At 38.8% G+C, this 17,808-nt stretch overlaps 1 protein-coding gene across 4 annotated transcripts in view; it reads right to left on the reverse strand.

Annotated features, from left to right (window-relative positions):
* Positions 1–1,104: 1,104 nt before the first annotated feature.
* Faf2 (Fas associated factor family member 2) overlaps positions 1,105–17,808 on the reverse strand; it is a 58,198-nt gene continuing 41,494 nt past the window's right edge. For 3 of the 4 annotated variants that reach the window (XM_047556359.1, XM_047556360.1, XM_047556361.1), the window contains exons 4-11: positions 15,893–15,969; positions 13,318–13,456; positions 11,580–11,665; positions 11,390–11,481; positions 9,849–10,026; positions 8,580–8,751; positions 7,923–8,066; positions 1,105–1,934 (exon numbers count right to left, since the gene is read on the reverse strand). In XM_047556359.1, coding sequence (XP_047412315.1) covers positions 1,752–1,934; positions 7,923–8,066; positions 8,580–8,751; positions 9,849–10,026; positions 11,390–11,481; positions 11,580–11,665; positions 13,318–13,456; positions 15,893–15,969 — 1,071 coding nt within the window. In that variant the 3' untranslated portion in view covers positions 1,105–1,751. Of the gene's footprint in view, positions 1,935–7,590; positions 7,811–7,922; positions 8,067–8,579; positions 8,752–9,848; positions 10,027–11,389; positions 11,482–11,579; positions 11,666–13,317; positions 13,457–15,892; positions 15,970–17,808 lie in introns of those variants that run through there. The other variant, XM_047556362.1, reaches the window with a different exon arrangement.

The following is a 17,808-nucleotide window of genomic DNA, read 5'->3' on the forward strand; positions in this document are numbered from 1 at the left end:
TGAAGAACATAATTTATCTGATGTCCACTCTAGACACATTCTGACAATTTGTGAGAGGGTGTTTTTCCACCCATCTGGCCTCGGGACAGCAGGAAACCAAGTGGAAGAATGATAGGCAGGTAGAAACAGAACTACTTTCCCTACAGACGATGTTCTATTCCTGTGCCAAGGCCACTGGGAAATTCTCACACTCCCCAGGTGTCATCAATGAGGTACCTCCCTCAGTCCCATGGTGTTTACCCCAACAAACCTGCAGAGGGCTGCAGAGAACAGTAAGTCTATTACTACTACTGAAGAAAGTGGTCCTTAGGTTTTAGTTAATCAAGAGATAAAACCTTTGGAGATGACATATCTAGCAAGTTATACTTTAAACCTGGCCTGAAACCCCTGCCCCTCACAGCATGCTAGCAACCATAGGACTTCCGAAGGCTTCCGTATATAAGTCTGCACCCATCTAGTTACTGAACAATAGCATGTTAATACATGGCTTGACCCATATACCCATTATTATAAACTCAACCACAGACGAGTGACATCCAGAGGTGAAAAAAACCTACTACTTCAATACGGCAATAGAGGGAGAGGATCCGACTGCCTCCAGCTGTGGCTACATCAGAAAGTGATCTGTGCCTTTTCAACAGCTTACAAAGGCTGGGAGTCCAATCTTGTTTCCCTTCAGGACCTCTCCTCTGGTTCCATTCGTAAAACATACTTCCACTAAGACAGGCAGGGTGCTTTCATGTGGTTCTGCTGGCTCCACAGCAGGCCATGCCAGTCCTTTGGAAGGCACCAAGCTTGGCAATTCAGAAAAGCTGGGAGAAGCAGCAGCAGCAATGTCAGAAGAGGAATGCAGAGCTGCTATCCTTTGGTTCAGACCCTTCACCACCACCTGGTACAGATTCCAAGGCAAAGCTGCAGTTGTATGTAAAGGTGAATGTTCACCACACACATGGGTGTAATCTGTACATATACAGCCTTTGTGGGGCTACAAACAGATTTTCTCTACTGCTCCAAGTGGGGGTAGACAGGTGGCAAGAAAGGACAGCAAGAGTTGGACCAAAATGAATGACCTCTCTGGGAACATGAGAGGGGAAATAGCAGAAATAAGCACGAACCAGCCCGGGGCACCTTTATTACACTATTATGGGCTAAGGGAGCCCAGGGCAAAAACTCATATTTAAGAATTGGCTCTTTATCAAATAAAGTTAAGGAAAAGAAATACACCTATGTCAGCCTCATTCCTTTGGTCATTACAAAGCAAGAGAAACAAAGTTTTACATAAACTGTGGCAGTTCAAGGAACATCTCTGTTCTGTGCTTTCTCTTCCCTCTCTTCTCCAGAGGTAGGAGAAGCAAGTCCTCAGGAGATGCTGCTGTAGCTGGTTGATGGAGGTTTTTCACTTTTATTTTCCATAAAAGCAAGAATAAATGGGAACTAGTGGGAATGTCCCCTTCCCTGGTTGGGACAATGGACGGGTTGGAGGTGAAGAGTTTCCATTCACTCGGAAGATGCATGGTATAGAAGCCATAGGGAAGGGTGAGCTTGCCAAGTGGGTACGTTCACTGCTAACCTCGTGCACGCACACAGGTTGTGACTCTTGCAGGCAGCATGGTTTCTGATCCTTCCTTAGGATGCAGCAGTCTTTTAAAAAAAATATTGTATTATAATAATAATAATATGAATTTCTCTCTTTTTTTGTTTTCTCCATTTCTTTTAGGGATTAGGGTGGGAGGGGAGAGGAAGAAAAAGTGTCATTCATCTGTTAGGTCCTGAACAAAGAGAACTTCTGTGTGGCTGAGTCCCGCCTCCTGCAGTGTAGGGGGGTTAGGCCATTCCTCTGAAGGAACACAGGGCAGTACCCGCCGGGGAAAATTGGCTTCAATCTGAAACTTTTCAGGGCTTTCCTTCAAGGAGAATAAGAAGTCGTGGATTACCTGCAGAGGTCATATAGAAAAAAGAATGATAGTGAGAAAAAGAGATGCACACATCACTACAAAGTCAAATGTTGTCCAACTCTCCCTAGGATGATTCTGGGTTATAAATTAATCATATTACACTGGAAATTTCAGGTATTTCTATTTCCCAGAACAAATATAATATATAAATATATTATAATAAAACAAATATAAAAGGCAGCCCTTTAAAATAAATCACCCAAGCATGATACCAGTCCTACTCTGAATTGATTCATCTGTTTCTTCTTTGACAACCTATCTAAATAAAGCTTTTTTTTTTTCTTTAAAATAATCACAAAGTTACAAAAAATCTGGAAGTATAGGATATAGAATTTTTGTTTTTCTTTGAACCAGGTCTAAGTGAGCTGCCAACCCGATGTCCCATCAACCCAAAATACTTGAGGGTATGTATGTTTTACAAACAGGACAACCTTCTACATGATGACAACACTGCCATCAAAATCAGGAAATCTAATTGACATATCATTACCATAATACAATATTCCTCAGTATTCATGGGAGATTGGTTCCAGGACCCCAATGTAGATACCAAAATTCACAGATGCTTAAATCCCTTATATAAAATCATGTAACCTTAACTCATTTCTAGATTGCTAACAATGTAAATGCTATATGTCATTTCTATTCTGTATTGTTTAGAGAATAAATAATGACCTTAAAATTTCTGATCTGTGTTGTCTGAATCCATAGATTGTAACAGTCACAGATATGGAGGGCTAGACTATGTTACGTTATTTGGTCCCATTCAAGTTTTGCCAGTTGTCTTTTCTAGCAAAATGACTTAGAACTATTATATCTGTTATGACTCTGAATCTCCTTTAGTCCACAACAAATCATTCAATTTGTATAGAGTACAGTCAAATATTTTATAGAATGTCTTTCAATTTTCTGATGTTTACTTATAATCAAATTTGAGTAGTACATCCTTGATAAGAATATTTCAGAAATGATGCTGCACTCTATTCAATGCTTCCTCTTCCTGTTGGAGTACATTTTCAATTTGTTCCATTAGCTATGATGCTCATTTTGATCACCTGATTTATCTGGTGTCTGCCAGGTCTCTCCACTGTAGGTGATGCTTTTTCTTCAGTTAGGATCTACTTTGGGGGGGAAGCACTCTGAAACTATGAAGATATTTTGTTCCTTAAACATTTACATTTATTTGTATCAATACAAATTTCTGTCTTCCTATTTTATTCAATAGATAATAATATTGCAATCACCATTTTAATGTTCAAACTATTCCAGATATAGTCACCATGAATGGCTGCCTTCAGTGTCTAATATGTCTTCATCAATTTCTGAACAATTCTTTGCTTTCAGGGACAAGATGTTCCAGGCTGATCTTTTATATTCCCTTCCCTAGTCCTGGAATTAGCCATTTCCTCCAGAGAGATCTGGTCTTCTTTGTGGTGCTGGAGATTGAGCCCAGGACCTGATGCATGCCAGGCAAGTACTCTACAACTGAGCTTAATCCCCAGTTTTTCTTAATGGACAATTGTATTCAAAAGTCAAGATCTTGGTGCTAAGTATGCTCATTTTGACTGGGAGTTGCTGTTTCTAGGCACTCACTATGGAGAATATGCCTATGGATGGATAAACACATACACACATTCCTACATATAGTATATATGTGTATAAAACCAGAACTTAAAATCTGTAAATCTGTGGCTTACGACATATATTCTCCTTACTATGTTCAGGCTTTAGGCACCCAACCTGAGCTATCTGGGCTCAGATGACTCTTGCATTGAGTTGCCACACATGTAAACACACTCTTTACCTGATCAAGATTTGACACTCTTCAGGAAGCTGAGGCAAGAGGATTGAAAGTAGAGGCCAACCTGGGCAACTTATTGAGACCATGTCTTAAAAATAAAATTTAAAAAAGGGTTGGGGATGTAGTTCAATGGTACACTACTTGCTTAGCATGTGTAAGACCCTGGGTTCAATCTCAGCAGGAAGGGGGAAATATGATGCTCTTCCATGGACTTCCCTCTGTGGGAAAGCCTTCCTCACACTGTTCTGGCTCTGAGAAGGTACAGGTAAACATTTAGTGCAAAGTGGGCAGTTAGCAGAACTCACATTGCTAAAACTTAAAATGTGAGCAAGACACCTGTACAATAGGCCATGGTTATTTCTCCTGGTCTTTTAATGCCCCACATTAGGGATAGGCACAACCTAAGGCCTGCTCCATCATGCATTCTATTTCTATCAAAGACTCTTGGGGATGGATATGTTGTGAAGTACATTCCTTTTTTTCAGGTCAACCCCCAAAATGAGGACTACACCATTCAAATTATCCTTCCTTTTTTGGGGGAGAATATATATTTTTTTTGTTCTACCTCTCAGAACAATGAATTTTTTTGATTTATTCTCTTCTGCATGAAGCAGTCTTTCTCTCCTTTGTCTTCAACTCTTTAGAGATTTTTAAGAAGCTACAATTTTAGAATTTATAGATTAAATCTATTTCCCCCTTATCCAATGACTTTATAAACTTGTCACATTTTAGTCCAACAACTTCAAGCATTTTCTGACTCTCTGCAATCTCCATTAATATTAACTCTCATTTTCTTAAGATCTATCAGTTAGAATTGCAACATATATTCTTGGTATGAGCCCAAAACAGTTTTCATCTGAGACTGAAATAATACATTTGTTTCCTTTTTTCTTTTTTTCCTGGTGCTGGGGACTGAACCCAGGACCCCATGCATGCTAGGCAAATGCTCTACCACTGAGCCACATCCCCAACCCTGAAATTATACTTTGTATATCAATTATTGCTTGGGAATATCTAATATTCTTATAAGACTGGCATGTTTTCACTTACCAATGAAAAGAGTTTACACCACCAATAAACATGTCACCACTTTATGTCCCTTTTGATTTGTAATGGACATAAAGATGAGTACGTGGTTGAGTATAAATTGGATCTCTTTTTTGGGGGGCAGGGGCACCGGAGACTTAACTCAGGAGCACTCAACCACTGAGCCACATCCTCAGTCCTATTTTTAATTTTATTTAGAGACAAGGTCTCACTGAGTTGCTTAGTACCTAACTTTTGCTGAGGCTGGCTTTGAACTCAAGATCCTCCTGTGTCAGCCTCCCAAGTTGCTGGGAATACATGCGTACACCACTGTGTCTGGCTTAAATTGCATCTCTCTCTCTCTCTCTCTCTTTGCGGTGCTGGGGATTGAACCCAGGACCTTGTGTTTGCGAGGCAAGCACTCTACCAACTGGCTATCTCTCCAGCCCAAACTGGATCTCTTTTATATACATTTAAGAGAAAGCTAGATGCCACTTTTCTGCCTACTCATGGAATCTAGAGATTTTTCTATAGTTTATTCTTTTTTATCTTAGCATTTTACCGCTATCAAGAGCTGAGCATCACACGCAAAATGTGTCATTCCTTGAGATTATATGTGAAGAGTTGAGCTGATAGGAAGATGACACAAGGTCTGCAAGAGCACTAAAACACTCTAAATCATTATTTGGTTTTATGTTGTTACCTCTGTGAATGTTAAATTCCAGGCCAGAACTAGCACAGCATTTCTCCTCCTTTAGACTTTTTTCCCCTCTGCAAGCCCAATTTACAACCAAGCCTCAGCTGGTCATGATGTTCTCTTTCTTTCTTCCTTCTTCCTTCCTCCTTCTTCCCTTCTTCTTTCTTCGCTCTCTTCTCAATACTGAGGATTGAACCCAGGATGTTTAACCACTGTGTTACATCCTATTATTTTTTATTTTGACACAGAGTCTTGCTAAACTGGTTAGGGTTTTGCTAATTTGCTGAGGCTGGCTTCAAACCTGTGATCCTCCTGCCTCAGCCTCCTCAGTCACTGGGATTATAGGTGTACACCACCATGCCCAGCGTGATAGTCTTTTTTAAGAAACATCTTTCAATGAGGAACCTATTTACAAGAGTTTAATAATTAAATAGTTGAGAAGCAGTTCCCAGCGGAAATAATGAAGAATGATATTGGCCAAATTATATTGTTATATTGTGTGCATGTATGAATATGTAACAATAAATTCCACTATTACATATAACTATAATGTATCAATTTAAAAAATGGGAAAAAAAGAAAAGAAAAAAAAAAAAGAAATAGTTGGTTCCCCTTTACTCACAGGCCTATTCTTATTCTTATTCCACATTTTTATTTTTATTTTTTATTTATTTATTTTTTTTGCGGTGCTGGGGATCGAACCCAGGGCCTTGTGCTTGCAAGGCAAGCACTCTACCAACTGAGCTATCTCCCCAGCCCATATTCCACATTTTTAATAGATTTTTTTTTCTCTAAAACTCTCAGAAGAGTAAATTGTGGTTAGTTTTTTAATATATAGTTTTATCTATCTGACTTTTGGGGCTAGAAACTCCATGGAGCTCAGATGTACAAACAGTGAAACTTAGTAATGCAAGTTAAAATCCACATGTAAACATGTAGTTAAGAAACACAGGGAAAACCAGGAAACATGGTTATCACATATTACAGGGAAGGTACTCTATAAGGCACAGTCACAGTTAGAAAATCCAGGGACTGGAGATGTAGCTCACTCAGTGTACAGTGCTTGCCTATATCATGTGTGTGTGGGAGGCATCTTAGCTTCAATCCTAAGCACCAAAATCAATTAATCAATATCCAAAGTTAGACATGTGAGTACTTCCCTCAATACAAATAAATACATAAATAAGAGATGAACAAAATAAGAAAGCTATTTGTTTTGCTCTCACCTGGAAGCCTCATAACCTCCCTGACCCCTGCTGGTACTGGGGATTGAACTCAGGGCTGTTCTACCACTGAGCTACATTCCCAACCCTTTAAATTTTTTTTTTTTTTTTTTTTTTTCTTGAGGCAGGGTCTTGCTACATTGCCAGATGGCCTTGAACTTGCAATCCTGTCTCAGCTTCCCGAGTAGCAGAAATTATAGGTATGCTCCACTGTACCGGGCTAATGTTTACTCTTGATTATTTTAAATGATCAGAGAAGTGGCAGACTACTATAGCTGTAAATTTGGAAAGGCTACCTGTTAACTCTGATATAAACAGAAACTTTCTTTTGGTTATAAACACCAAAACTGTATTTGGCTGTTTATTATGAGTCAGACATAAAGTTGAGCACTTTATATGAACTTAATCTTAACAATCCTATTAAGGAGTGTCTATTACTATACCAATCTGACCGATGAAGAAATTCATGCTAGGTGTGTTTCCCAACTAAGGAAATATATCTAGCAACTCTAGTAGAATAACAGTTTGGTTTTCATTCTGTGAGACTCTTAGTGTCTCTGCTTTTAACTACTTACCTATGGAAGTAACAAAGACTATTGTATGGATTCCAAATATACAAGGAACCTCAGGAAGTGGGGATTCTTATGTGATGAGAAGGGCATAAAGGGAGAGAGAACTGCACCTGAACTACAGGTACACTTATATTCAGATATGTAATGTAATTCCAGTGATTCTTAGGTCACTGAAGACAGAGCTTTCTCTAAAAAACCAGGGGTTCTGATGTCAATGCCAAAAGAGAACATGGAAGAACCTTAAACACATAAGGCATTTGTGGGACATCTTTGTCTTTTTGTTTAGCAAAGCTTAAACATTGTGATGAAAGAAAACCTTTAAAAAAGTGCTTTGAGCCAAGAGCCAGAACTGAAGAAACCTTCAATAGTTTATTGTACTCTTCCTGGTGTTCTCTGATGTCACACCCATCTCTCTTGGTTCTTTCCCTGTTCATCAGAGCTGTAGATACACCAATAACACTTTCAGAAGGCTATGAAGGGGCTCAGTGGTTGAGTGCTTGCCTAGCATGCACAAGGCCCTGGGTTAATCCCCAGCGCTGCAAAAAACAGAAACAAACAAAACAAAACAGAACAAAAACAAAAAAGGAATGAAGGCTATAAAAGCTTCTAGAAGTCACAAACACTTCAACACACTTAGGTGATGCTTACTGTTAGAGACTGTGAAAAGTGGAATCGTCTCTCTACTCGAGAATCATTGGGTAATTTGAAAATTATCTTGACACTTTCAGGGTCATCTGGGGAAGGCTCAGGAGGCAGGCACTCCAACTTCCTTTCCTTTTCCTCCTGTAAGTTCTATAAAGACAAAGCAAAGGTGAGGCTACAGCTCAAACAGGATTGTGTAGGTTTATTGTGCACTCCAAGGAAAAACTAATAACTAATTACTCTCACAAAAACCCTTGTCAAGAGACAAGAAACAACTCTATGGCATCATATGTATTATTTGCTGACCACATTCAGGTACTGGATTATTTGAGGAAAAAGGGAATGGTTAAAAGACACTGGCTATAACCAAGAGTGAAACAAGAGCATTTCTGAAATGCACTATCAGCTAACACTGGTATTATGAATGAATAAGGAAAAAAAAAATTGTGAATCACCCAAAGTTACAACATAGTTTTTCCTTTCATGTTTTCTTTTTCACATATCTGTTTTTAGGATTTCTCTAAGTTTTCCAGGCTGGCCTTGAACTTAAGATCCTTCTGCCTCTGGGTAGCTGCAATTGCTGGTGTGTAACATCACCAGGTTCCTTTCACACTTAAGCAATCTCAGTGGTTTGGGAATCAGAGAAGAGGTATGGTCCATCACCTGTCGCCTTCTCTCCTCTGCCAGTTTCTGCTGTTGTACCTCCTCCTCCTTCCGCCGCTTTCGTTCTCGTTCCTCCCTTTTCTTCCTTTCTTTCTCTTGGTCAGCCCTGAGAGAGGCCAGGTAGGCCTCATCCTGCTGTTGTCTCAGCACCTGGGTCTGGTTCCTTTCTTCCCTATGAATGGATCAAAAGTATAAAAATGAAAAAAGCAATTTCACAAAGCTCTGTTTTCTTTTATCTCTCTCTCTTTTTTTTTGGTGGTACTCAGGATTAAACCCAGGGTTTCATGCAGCACTTAGCCATATCCCCAGACCTCTGTGGATTTTTATGTTAAAAATTTGGAACAGGGGGAATATGTTGATTCTGAAAGCAGAGGATGGCAGAATCTGAAAGAGCCATCTCTTTCCTTAGTATAATTTGGCAGGAACAGAAATTACAAGCTTCCCTCTCACTTTTTAACTTTTAAAATAAAAGTTTATCCTTTTCCACAATAGTATTGTTGTTTTAAAGTAATTACCAACATTGTATTTTATAGATAAATACCCTTCTGAATTATTGCACTATTGTATATGTGGCACTTTCACAAAATCAAAAACTCATGCATACATCATAAAAGATTTGAAAAAAGTAAATCACTATTCAGGATTTCACTAACCACAAAATAAAACAAACAAAAAATCCAACAACAAAAGAATTCCACTAACCACAGCAACAACACCCCCACACCCACCACCACTTCAACCAAAAAAGAATTCCACTAAACACATATAACATCATAACAATTTGGTGTATTTCCTGTTTTTTCACATAGCAAGAATATTTAGCCAATCAAAATGGTTGAGTAAATACACATTTTTGTTTTATATTTTCTGTCCACCTCCCCACCCCAGTATTGGGGATTATATCTACGACATACTACCACTGAGTTATGTTCCCAGCATTTTTCATTTTATAGGGCCTAAGTTGCCCAGGCTGGCCTTAAACTTGCAATCCTGCCTCAGCCTCCTGAATTGCTAGGATTACAGGTTAGTACCACAATGCCCAGCTCACAATACTCATTCCTGAGGATAAGGCCCTATATTTTGATTCACACCTCTAAGAACAGATGATCTGATATAGAATAATTCAGGTCAAAATATGCTTAAGAGAAGGAAAAAAGTCAGGGTTTGTGGAGTTCCCAAAGGTCAGTCTTTTTCACAACAGTAAAAATTTAGTGGAGTTTTACTCTAGATACACAAACTGATCTCTTCCTTTCAGAAAGTCTGTCATACCTTTCTAAGCGTTCTGATACCAGGTATGTCTGATTTGCATCCATAATAAATGTCAGCTGGTTAATGAGGTCATCAGGTTGAATAAGGCCCTCTAACCGTCCCACCACAGTCATTCTCCGATCCTTCAACATAATCATGGCCAGGAATGGATAGGTGTTCTCTCGTAAAGCCTGTGAGACTGACAGAAACACCCAAGAGATTAAGGGGATAAAACAAATCAACCCTCAAACTTTCCATAACAGTAGAGAGAAAATTGCTTTAATCCTAGTTAAGACAAATGGGAATAACATTCATTCTCTCTCTCTCTTTTCCTTTCCTAGACTCTTAATCTTTTCTCTTTGCTATATCTTTGAATCCCCACTCCTAGGTGCTTAATTAGATAGGACAGGCTTTCCTGGGGTGTGGCTATTACATTGCAGACTTCAAAGATAATGTCTACCTAATGGTAGGAAAAGGATCTATAAAGAATCTGCCTATTACTTAGCATAGCTCTTGCTACATAAGGGGTCAAGCCTAAAAGGGGACAAATTTGCCAGTTGCACATGCTACTGGTGATGATTCCCAACATCATCTTCTGCCTTTTCTTCTTTGTGTCTAATTTCTTCCTTATTCCTTTTCTCTATTTTTACTCCTAAAAAGGATACCCATTCTGCTCCAAAGGAGAAAGTCTCCAAATAACCAAAATTTGACCATAATGGAATTCCGTTTTCCTTATGCAAGAAGAGATTTTATAAATTTCTATAAAAAGTATCCTTAAATCTCCTCTTTTCACTCCCACCCCCAATCTCACAAAGTCACATTAGAATGGCAAAATATATGCTGCAGGAACTGGTCAGATGTTTAAGACATAATTAGGGAGTAAAAGATTCAGTTTCCAGGATACAAGGAAAATACCTGCTGCATCTTTGGTTTTTCAGATCTAGCACAATGCCTGGCACACACACTCAGGGTTGCTGGAGACAAGAGCTACAGAACAACTGCATTTTCCTTCACTGGATGTCTTCATATCTTCTAGTGACTTCTAAAAATACTTATCTCCAATTAAGAGTTATTGTCAGCAAAGACCTGAACTTTCTGAATCCATATCAGTACTCAGGGTACTCAAACAGCCAACTCACTGTGGCAGAAGCTCTGTTAAAATTGCTGATTAGGAGAATAAACTCTTCAGTTAAAAAAAAAAAAAAACTCCTTAAGATTAAAGTGCAAACTGCTAGGTAGGGCTCATTTTTAAAAATAAAAGTCTCTGGCAATGGATAACTATAAAGAATAGAAGTCTGTCAGACCTGATCTTGCTCCAAAACTTGTTAACTATGTAATCTCAAACCTGTAGCTTAAACGCTGAGACTGTTTCCTAAACCACAAAGTAGAGGTAATACAATTCTTGACTCTCATGACTGCTGAGATGATTGAATGACATAATATAAAAACCGCAACTAGCAATGTGTTTACCACAGACATGAAACAAATGACATGGCATGTTGTTCCAGACCTTGCCAAAGACACCCCAACAATCTCAATGAGGCAAAAGAAACACAACTCACCCCTGTATCCCTCAGGTTTGTTTGTAGAACATGCCCAGAAGAGCATCCTCGTATTTATTAGTGAAATAACTTCAGGTGCACAGAGAGTATTGCTGTGGAAAATGATGAAAAGAAATAAGAACAACTTGCTGACTACAAACTATCGGCAGAAAGGATCAGAGAAGAGAAATAAAACAATTAATTCACTTACCGACAGAACTCATCAGAGTCCTGGTGGTCATCTCCATGAAGATAAACCAAAAGAAAGCGAAGCTCTCGCTTGGCATCATTAAGTGCCTATGAGAAAAAGAATATCACTAATTATTATAAAGACAGTGTCCTGAGCTTTTATTTAGACTAAGGGTCCTAACAGATATACTACATATTTAAGAAAAATAAGGAAAAAATGTGAGCAAGAAACCAGAAAATTCCTGGGCTCCTACCTTTGCACCCCTGGTATTTTTCTCCCCATAGAAAGTTCATACTAATAAGCTTTAATGAAAAGGTTTTAGAGTTGTTAGGATTTAAATTGTATCAAACACATGAGAGTAGACAAGCTGACATATAAAGGTCTCCTACAAATCCCAGAGAAGCCAGCTGTTCCCACAGTCTAAAGATAAAAATAGAAGAATTTGACCAGGTGAAAAGGGAGGTGAGAATTGTCACTTCACAGCTATAACATCCTTATAATTAAAAAACAAAAAAACAAAACAAAATAAACCTCCAAAAAAACAAAAACCAAAAAAACTGTTAAGATGACCCTTATCATAAGCCACATAACAAGCAGGAAAGAAGGACTATGGGACCCAAAGGCATTCTAAGGAACACGTGATTTAAATGATTCTCAAAGTCAAGGCTAGTGTCCAAGAGTCTTGTTTATACTTTTGCATGTGCTTACTCCTGAGCACCATTTAATTATGTTCTGAATGGCCTATAATGGTCTATCCTCAGGATCACAGCAAAGAGGGTGCATGAGAGGTACCCATCTTTTTTCATCCCTGTATCTCCAGCATTCAGCACAGGGCCTTAATGCCATGTAGTAGATGCTTGCTGTTGGTTGGTTGCAGTGGTAGCAGCCAGCAAGGAGAATGACTATGAGAAAAAGCAGATGTGGGAAAATCAAAGTAGAAGCCAAGGGTAAGCGGTTTTCTCTTTCTCCAGATAGATTCAGGAATTCTAAAGGCTGCAGAATAAGACTACCCTTTGCCATTGTCCACAGTTTTAATTCTTTTTTTTCTCTGGCTAACTAGAGATGTGACTAACACCCAGAGAACTCTGAAGTTTTCCTCCCCTGGGAGGTAACAGTCAGAGGTCTATGTGGCTTAGGATAAATGAGATCAGCCACCCTGAATCTAAGATTTATAACCTTATTCAATTCTGTAAGGGGTCAAAAAAGATTTAGCTTTTGCCTTCAAGCCATGTACAGTCTGGTAAAGGACATAAGACATGAAATCAAATAATTATAAGGAGGAATGTGAAATTGCTATAAATTTTTAAAAGGTGGGGAGAACAAAAGGAGAGATTAATATTTTAGACTGGAAGGTACGGCAGGATAGAACACAACAATTAGAATGGTTAGAAAGGGGAGTGACATGAGCTGGTTGAAGATGGGCAAGATTTCTATTAGCCAAAACGTGAGGAAGGCATTTCATGTTGAGGGAACAGCAAAAGCAAAGGCACAGAGGTAGGAAAGGAGAAAGTGTGTTCAGGGAAGGGTTTGGCCAGAACCTAGGATATAGGGAAATAAGTAATGCAGAAAGACCTCAAAAGAAGGTTGGAATTAGATCAAGGAGGACCCAACTAAAAGGTTTGGTCTTTTTTTCCCTGTAAGCAGTGAAGAGCTATTTAAGATTTTAGAGTAGAAGACATGATCAGTGCTGGGCTATGCTTTCCTTTGAGGACAGAATCATAATCAGTAAGTTGGCATCTATATGGTTTGTGGCACTGACCTGGCTGTACGTTCCCTGGTAGAAGACAGGGTGTGCCCTCCCATATTTCTCTTCAAAAGAGTGCATAAATGAAACAATGTCCCCAACGGGGTCAGTGACCCGGCTGCGAGGGTCAGGCCGTATAAAACGAAGAGCAAACCTGGGGAGGAAGGAATAAATAATCACATGAATCCAGGTTACTGCAGTGCATATGGAGTGGGCCAGTTTGTACAGTTTCCTATAACAGAGCCAGAGGCATGGCAGCAAAGGGAGGTGAATGGTCTAAGTGGATCATCAAACCTGGGAGTAGAATCTGGCTCAAAAGCCACAAAGCTGCAAGTGTTGTTCCATGGCCTGTTCAAGAAGAATGCAAACTACTAGGATTATAAATTCCAATACTGGCCTAAACAAATGACTGGAGTGCTTTTTGCAGAAAAATTGAGAACTAGATGGGGTGGAAAAGGAAGACACCATATTAAAAAAGACTAGGGGTTAGGCCATGCTCCCAGACACTGTTTAATAGAGTAGCACTGACCACTAGCCACTTATGGCTATTCTAAATTTACATGTATTAAATCAGACACAATTAAGAATTCAGTGCCTTAGTCAGACATGCCACATTTCAAGTGCTTAACAATCATGTGGTTAGTAGCTTCCATACTGAACAGTGCAGAGACAGAACGATTCCATCATCACAGAAAGTTCTACTAGACAGTTCGTATCTAGAACAGACATCTCTTTCTACTTGTTCTACTTGCCTCTCCCTCTCCTTTCTGTTCTCCTGGTGTTTTGGATTTTTAGTTCATACTCCAAAGCTATTCAAATTACAGACAGGGACTTCAAACCTGAACTTTTTGTGATTTACTTGCTCTTCAAATGGGCAAGTAAATTTGAATTGATAATTTATGGTTGCTGTGTCCGTGAAGGAAGATTTAAAAATGATCCAGGATATACTGGCAGATTTGTAGTATAAGCAGCTATTATAAAGTTAAGGATGCATTATCTACTGGTCTACACATCTATTACTAAAGAGCCCATTCTAGTTGTATAGCACCATTCCTTTATGCTTCAAGCTTCCACAGAAAGCAATGGGGCAGGGGCCAACGTGCTACATAACATAAACAAGTTGCCTGGATGATACAGCTGCATTAAAATTAGTAACACATGCCATGCATATTTACCCAAAGAAAGCAAACAGTAGTCATTTACTTGAAATTTCAGCACAGAAAAGGTGACTAAACTATGACATTTTTAAATTAAATTCTAAGCTAATTTCTTCACCCCTAAACGAATCCCCCATGTGTATACAATTACAGTAGATTTTTTCTGAGTAATCAAATGAAACTCATTGACACAAACATTCCAGAGAAAATAAAAAACACAAAATGTAAGAAGTTGTGTTCGTGTTAGAGTCATCAGAAATTCTTCAGAAAAATGATATTTTGTCTACTTTTTTTGAAATTATTTTAGGATTATCCTTTTAAGCATTCAAAATTTTAGAAATGGATAAAGATTTTAGCTTTTTAATTCTTATTACAACACATTCCTACAGCCAACATAATTTAGTCTTCACTATGATCTTAAAGGTTTAAAATGTGCCCATTCCTACAGGGATGGAAAGGGTACTAAGCAGGTAATTAAAAACTTCGCGAAAGCAAGGAAGCCATTAAGCAGGCAGTCTCATAAAACCCCAAGAGGCTAAGGTATTATCTGATCCTTGAATTTCTTCAGCCTCTCACTTCCATTTCTGCTTCTTAGAGTAGAGCAAAGCCTACCCCATATCTGAAGGGAGGTGAAGGGAGGTAAAGGTCGTACTGTATGCAAGGCACAGGTTACATTTCTAGCTCCACCTGCTGGGCTGAATACCCAAATCATGTTAAGTTTCCCATAAAGCCTAGGTGTGGTTCAAGGCAGATACACCAAGCCTGATCTGCCAGAAATTCAGGCTCCACTCAGCATTTCCTAACCTTGGACCCTCTGCAGGCTCCAACAATGAACTCTTTGATTGTTACATGAAGGAAGCTAGAAGGTGAAGGTATGAGCAAGTGGGTGTTTATGCAAAAGGGATCCAGTGTCAGCATCCTAGAAATTGCCAGGGCAGAGGGAAATGTACATGACAGTGTTTAGAGAGATACCACTATTGTAGGAGGAATCTAGGGGCAAAGTAGGTAACCTCAGAACAAAAGAATTTGTTGGGATTATGAGTAGTAAGATGGAGAAGCAGTTTAGGTAAAAGTTCCAAGGAGTGTGAAGTTAGGAGATAACGGTGGTTAGAAAGGAAAGAATGTGGAGATTAACTAGGGAATGTAGAAGTGACAAACATGGTGAAGGGAGAAGGGGGTGATTGATAAAATGTAGGCAGATTGATTCTTGCAAACAGGCAAGACAAATTAAAACAATTCCATTATAAAACATCTGCTACTGTGCTTGAACAATTTAAAATATTTTACACTATAGTAAGAGTTCAGGAAGAATATTCGATCTGATAACAAACTGGCAAGTCAAAATTGTTAAGAGCATAAAACTTATGCTCATCCAAGCTTCAGTTCCAAGGTCTACATTGTTGTTGCTAATACATAAATATAGAGGTACCTACCTAAATATATCAAGTATCGTATAATAGGTAAACCGGAATGGAAGCATTATCAAGTAATAACCCCATCCAAGCAGCCCCTGAAATATCAAAAACAAAGTTAGAGACTATTCTCTCAACCTCTCATATCTTACAAAACAGCGAGTTCAAATTTTAGCACTTTTTTATCCTTTTATGTGATTTCTCCCACTGTGATATTCCTCTTCCCTCTTCCTAGTCACCTCCTCTGTGTCTCTGTGTGTGTGTGTGTGTGTGTGTGTGTGTGTGTGTGTGTTTTACAAGGGATTAAAGCCAAGGCCTTGTGCATGCTCGGCAAGCACTATTCTGCTGAGCTACATCTCCTACCCCTTTTAAATTTTCTTTTTAAGTCAGGGTCACTTTAGGTTGCCTAGGCTGGTCTTACACTTGTGATCCCTCCTGCCTCAGCCTTCCAAGTTCTTGGTATTACAGGTGTATGCCACATGCTGAGCTACCTTGCTTTTTTTTTTTTTTAACCTTGTCCTTCTTAAACGCTACTGCCTTTGATCTGATTCCATCTACTACTATTGTTTTTTTCCACATGATTTTGTCTTAAGTTTCCTTCAACAATTTTCCAGAAGTTACTTCCATTAGTTATCCAATTCGACTGTAAGTTTGCCTCTCCAAATAATAAATACTCATTTTTAGACATATGCATCAAAATATATGCATGCAGAAACAGCAAAGGTAACCATTATTTCTACCTGGACACTTATATGTAAACAATAAGTATATTACCACAATAACAAATTCTCACAAGGCTGCTAAGCTTAGTAATAATATTAATTATTAATATGATTATTACTGTTGTTATTATTAACTAGCAAACACACAGGGCTCTGTAGATTACAAAGCACTGCTCAGGTGTCATACTGTGTTAGCCTGAGATATATTCTGTGGCAACAGTCAAGGAGCTCTAGAGCCCCATGGCTGACATGAGGGTTCCAAACACCTAGTCAAGCCAAAAGCAAGATGAGAAACACTGGGCATACACAGACTACTCCTTGAGTTATATAATTTTCTAGGAATCTATACTCTTCTACCTCAGAAAATTTCAAAACAACTATGGTAGATCGCTCTCCTCTTTATCTACAGTTTTACTTTCTGCAGTTGCAGTTACCCATAGTCAACCAAGATCTGAAAACATTAAATGGAAAATTCAGAAATAAACAATTCATAAAAGTTTTAAAGAACATGCTGTTCTTATTGTGAGGAACCCTCACGCCATCCTGCTCCATCCCACCCAGAATGTGAATCATACCTTTGTTCAATGTACTGTATATGATACCTGCCCATTAGTCAATGAGTGGCCATCTCAGTCATCAGATTAATTGTCAAAGTACTGCAGTGCTTTTGTTAAAGTAGCCCTTACTTTACTTGATAATGGCCCCAAAGCATATCAGTAGTGATAGTGGCAATCTGGATGTGTCAAAGAGAATCATAAGGTGCTTCCTTTAGGTAAAAAGGCAAAAGCAGGAAAGAGAAAAATATTCTATGCTGAGGTTGCTAAGATAATATGGTAAGAACAAATCTTTATTTGTAAAATTGTGAAGAAGGAAAAAGAAATCCATGCTAGTTTTGCTGTTGTGCCACAAACTGCAAAATTTACTGCTACAAGGGGTACAGCAGTTACCTAGCATGTGTGAGGTTCCAAGTTTAATCCCCAGTACCACACACACACAAAAAAAAAAGAAGAAGAAGAAGATGAAGAAGAAGAAAGAGAAAGTTACATCCATAGTGAATGATAAGACAACTGGGTGCACTGGTACATGCCTATAATCCCAGCAACTCAGGAGGCTAAAGCAGGAGGATCACCAAGTTTGAGGTCAGGTTCAGCAACTTAGTGAGACCCTGTCTCAAAATAAAAATAAAAAAGGACTGTGTGTAGCTCAGTGGTAGAG

This window comes from Sciurus carolinensis, chromosome 6 (genome assembly GCF_902686445.1).
Source record: "Sciurus carolinensis chromosome 6, mSciCar1.2, whole genome shotgun sequence".
Classification (NCBI taxonomy): Eukaryota; Metazoa; Chordata; class Mammalia; order Rodentia; family Sciuridae; genus Sciurus; species Sciurus carolinensis.